At 42.2% G+C, this 4,726-nt stretch overlaps 1 protein-coding gene across 1 annotated transcript; it reads left to right on the top strand.

Annotated features, from left to right (window-relative positions):
* The first annotated feature begins 3,291 nt into the window (after positions 1–3,291).
* On the top strand, positions 3,292–4,239 carry LOC123362988 (olfactory receptor 52K1-like). The gene has a single exon (XM_045003616.1). The coding sequence runs from the start codon at positions 3,292–3,294 to the stop codon at positions 4,237–4,239; it is 948 nt and encodes a 315-aa protein (XP_044859551.1).
* Positions 4,240–4,726: the final 487 nt, after the last annotated feature.

The raw sequence follows: 4,726 nt of genomic DNA, 5'->3' as shown, positions 1-4,726 counted from the left end.
TAATTTAAATCTCCTAGGCTGGAATTTTAACCCATTGCCTCTTGTCCTGCCCCTCTGTGCTAAGACAGAATAACTTTTCTCCACCTTTTTATGGTAGCCTTTCAAGTGTTTGAAGACCACTATCATGTCCCCAAGTAATCTCCTCTTTTCCAAGTAAACATACTGGTTTCTTAGGTTTGCTCATACAGTTTGCATTCCATCCCTTGCATAACATTTGTTATTTGTCTATGGATCCTTTCCAGATTCTCTACATCCTTTCTATACCTCGGTGAGCAAAATTTGACACATTTCTCCAACTGAAACCTAGCCCACAGGGAGTAGAGGAATACTATCATGTACCATGACTTGCATGTTATACTTCTGCCAATATAAGAAATCATAGTTTTTGCCTTTTTCTCCCTCCTTGTAACAACCTTTTAGGTCTTTGAAAGCAGCAAAGAATCCTGTGGCACCTTATAGACTAACAGACGTTTTGCAGCATGAGCTTTCGTTGGTGAATACCCACTTCTTCGTATTCACCCACGAAAGCTCATGCTGCAAAACTTCTGTTAGTCTATAAGGTGCCACAGGATTCTTTGCTGCTTTTACAGATACAGACTAACACGGCTACCCCTCTGATACTAGGTATTTGAAAACGGTTATCTTTTCCCCCTTCAGTCTTCTCTTATTCAGACTAAACAAACCTATATCTTCCAGTCTTCCCTCATAGGTCGTATTTTCAAGACCCTTAATCATCATTTTCTCCAGTTTTTCCTGATCCGTTTGAATGTTTATCTGATTCTCTAAAGACTTGCAACCCCTCTCAACTTAGTATCATCTACAAAATTAACAAGTTTACAGTCTATGACATGATCTAAATCGTTGATGAAGACATTGAAAAGAACTGGACCCAGAATTGGTCCCTGCAGGACCCCACTTTTTAGACCCTTCCAGCATCACTGTGAACCACTGATAACTACTCTCTGGGAGCGTTTTTTCAACCAGTTATGCACACACCTTACAGTAGCTCCAGCTAGGCTGCATTTTCCTAATTTGTTAATGAGAAGGTTATGCAGAACTGTATCAAAAGCCGTACTAATATCTATTATACCACAGCTACTGCTTCCCTACATCCACAGGGCTTGTTACCCTGTCAAAGAAAGCTATCAGGTTGGTTTGACATGATTTGTTCTTGATGAATCCATGCTGACTGTCACTTACCACTTTATTATCCTTCAGAGTACTATAGGATGCATTTTGTCAGGCCCTGGTGACTTGAAGACATCTAATTTGTCCCAGTGACTTTTAACTTGTTCTTTCTCTATTTTAGTAGATGAATCTACCCCATTTTCACTGGCATTCTCTGTTTCAGGTGTCCAAACACCACCAACCATCTTGGTGAAAACTGAAACAAACAATGGTTAATCACCCTCACTGCTAAATATTTAGCCCTAATTTCAAGCTGGAATTTTCCTGGCTTCAGCTTCCAGTCTTTCGGTCTTGCTCAGCCTTTGTCTGGTAGATTACAGAGCCCATTATTACCCCTGATTTTCTCCAAATTAAAGTCTCTGCTTGATCATCTTTTTTATAAGTTAAAGAGATACACACCTTCAAGTCTAATGATCCAGCTTTTACTCTTATCCTCCAATCATTTCTGTGGGTCTTCTCTGCACCGTCTCCAAGTTTTCAACATCTTTTTTCAAATGTGGACCCCAGAACTGGATGCAGTTTGTTTCACCAATCCCATGTGCAGAGGTAAAATCCTTCCCCTGCTCCAACTCACCAACTCAATATTTTCCACTATTAAATCAAAGGTCTCTGAGAAATCAAGGTTTGTTGCATCAGTGTTGTTCCCTTGATCCACCAAATGTTTACCCTTGATCAACCAATGTGTACTCTCATAATAGGATGAAATCAAGTTTATTTGACAAGATCTTTTTCAGTTAAATGCTGTTGGTGACTGGTATTACTTATATATCTAACTAATCCCATACCAGCTTCTCCATTGTTTCTTAAGCTTGTCAATTCTTTTAAAAAAACACAAAACTCTTTCTGTTTATTTTTTAATACTTTATATATAACACAGGAATTGGCATAAATCTTTTCCGGGATTTCATTTGTTCTTAATATAGTCAATAACCTCCTTTTTGTGATCCATAGCCCTGCAAACATGGAGTTTTCCCTGATGTCTTAAAGTTCTTTATCAATGTTCCTAACTTCTGATTTCTGTTGCTGGCCAGTTATTTTCCCTTTTTCCTCATTGTTACATATTGCTTCCCAGCATCTAATTCTTGCCTTCACTTTACCACTGAACTGATTTTTTACCCAAAGTTGTTCACTTTGCTGACTATGGAATTGAGAGTTTTCTGATATCTAATAAAATGTTATCAAAGAATTACCAATATTCATTCATATTTTTCTGTCTACATTTTTCCTCCCAATCAGTTTTGCTGACATCATCTTTAGGAAATTAGTCCTCTTGGAGCACTAAGTGTCTATCGATAGTACTGGTTGGGAACTGTCCATTTGAATGTAAATCAGTTACATTTTTTAATTTTCCTCTCCTATATCATATGTCCTCATCTTTGTCTTTTGAGAAAAATAAAGAGTCCCAGACTTTTCTATCCTTAATAGACACTGGATGACTAAAACTGAACACATTCCCAAATATGTTATGCTCCATCCCATATCTTGGGATCTGAACATTCTTTTGTTTTGTTCACTGCTGCGAATGAGCAGGTGTTTCTCTTGAGCTGCTATCAATGGTGCCCAGGTCCTTCCCCTGAAGTATGTTCTAGTTGGGATGTTTCTCCCAGCACGTCATCTCAAAAGTTTGTTTTTTCCCCCTCTCTGATTTTGAGCAACTGGTTGAATGGGGAACTCCCTTCAGTATGGACTCCCTATACTGGCTCTCTTTGCATTAAAGAATAATGATAGATAAGCAGTACCCACCGTTGTGTTTCCTGCTGCTGCCTCTTAAGGTTCCCCCACCACAAAGTGTAGGAATTTTTAATGCAGGGCGCACAATACAAATATGGAATTGGATTTAGTAGGGTCATTGCTCATAGTTATTCTCTCTGAATAATGAAAATGTAATTTTTCAGTGTGTGAAGAGAGATCAATCTGCTTCTCCCATGAGAACAGCCTCCACTACTGCATGCAGTGTCTCATATTAACGTTGTCTCTCCGTGCAGGCATTTCTACTGCGACCATCACCCGAGATCCTGGGAACACACAGGAAGTCAGGGGAGCATACGGTACATGCAGGAGACACCCTTATACCTCAGAGTTGGACACCTTCTCCCCAACGCCATGTCAGATTCGAACACAACCGACTTCACCAACCCCTCCGCCTTCATCCTACTTGGCATTCCTGGCCTAGAGGCAGCCCATATCTGGATCTCCATTCCCATCTGTGCTATGTACGCCATAGCCGTGTTGGGGAACTTCAAAATCCTGTTCATCGTGAAGAGGGAGCCAAGCCTCCATGAGCCCATGTACTATTTCCTCTGCATGCTGGCTGTCACCGACTTTGTCATGTCCACATCCACCATACCCAAAATGCTGAGCATTTTCTGGTTCAATTCCAGGGAGATCAGTTTCAGTGCCTGCCTCACCCAGATGTACTTCGTTCATTCATTCTCAACAATGGAGTCTGGAATGCTTGCCGCCATGGCTTTTGATCGCTACGTGGCCATCTGCCATCCTCTGAGATATTCCACTACCCTGACAAACTCTGCTGTGGCCAAAATAGGCTTGGCCGTGGTGCTGCGTAGTGGCATACTCACATTACCCTATCCCTTTCTGGTGAGGCGGTACCCATATTGCAGAACCAACATCATCCCCCACTTCTATTGTGGGCATGTAGCCGTGGTGAAACTGGCCTGCGCTGACATCCGCATCATTAGTTACTATGGACTTTTTTATCTTTTCTCTGTGATCGGAGTGGATGTGTTTTTTATCGCCGTGTCCTATACTCTGATCCTCTGGGCCATCTTCCGCCTCCCCACAAAGGATGCCCGGCTCAAAACTTTTGGGACCTGCATCTCTCATCTTTGTGCCATCTCAGCTTTGTACATCCCAGATTTATTCTCCTCTTTCATGCAGCGGTTTGGCGACAATGTGCCGCTACGTTTCCTCATTCTTATTACCAGTGTGTACCAGGTGGTGCCCCCCATGATACACCCCATCATTTACGGCATGAGGACCAAACAGATCCGGGACAGACTGCACAGGCTTTTTACTCATAAGTATGCCTAAATGTTTTCTCCATGGGATTTGACTCTCAGATTGAGCTCTGTGCAGAGCTGGCTGGTGTATGATGGTGGGGACTCTTCCCCGAATCACTTACTGGACAGACAGAGACATTAAACCCTTCCCTGTCCTTGCTGTGCTGTGTCAATGTGATGAACTGGGGAGTCAGTCTATGCACATTACACTGGGTGGCCACATTTCTAATTGCTGGTATCCCTGGAATTGCAATCTTGCCTCATCTCTTCTGTCAAGCCTCATCCCTGCTGTGTGTCTTCTCCCCAAGGTGCTGCCCCGTCACTTGCTCCTGTCTTCTCCTCCTCTTGTCAACTGTGTCTCAGTCATCTCTACAACCAATGTCTTCTCACATCTTACAGCAAGTCACTTAAGGACACTGGTTAGTGTTAACATTGTAATTTTTATTCTTACTTTCTTGCTAACTCTGTGCAGAGAGAGACCCAATTAGCACTCCTGGGATCTGTCTCAGCTCTTGGAG

The sequence above is a fragment of the Mauremys mutica genome, chromosome 1 (genome assembly GCF_020497125.1).
Source record: "Mauremys mutica isolate MM-2020 ecotype Southern chromosome 1, ASM2049712v1, whole genome shotgun sequence".
NCBI lineage: Eukaryota > Metazoa > Chordata > Testudines > Geoemydidae > Mauremys > Mauremys mutica.
Note: the sequence above shows the minus strand (reverse complement) of the source record. Positions and strands in the feature narration are given on the sequence as shown.

Coding starts and splice junctions, on each gene's coding strand:
- LOC123362988 (XM_045003616.1), top strand. CDS start 3,292: ATGTCAGATTCGAACACAACCGACTTCACCAACCCCTCCGCCTTCATC.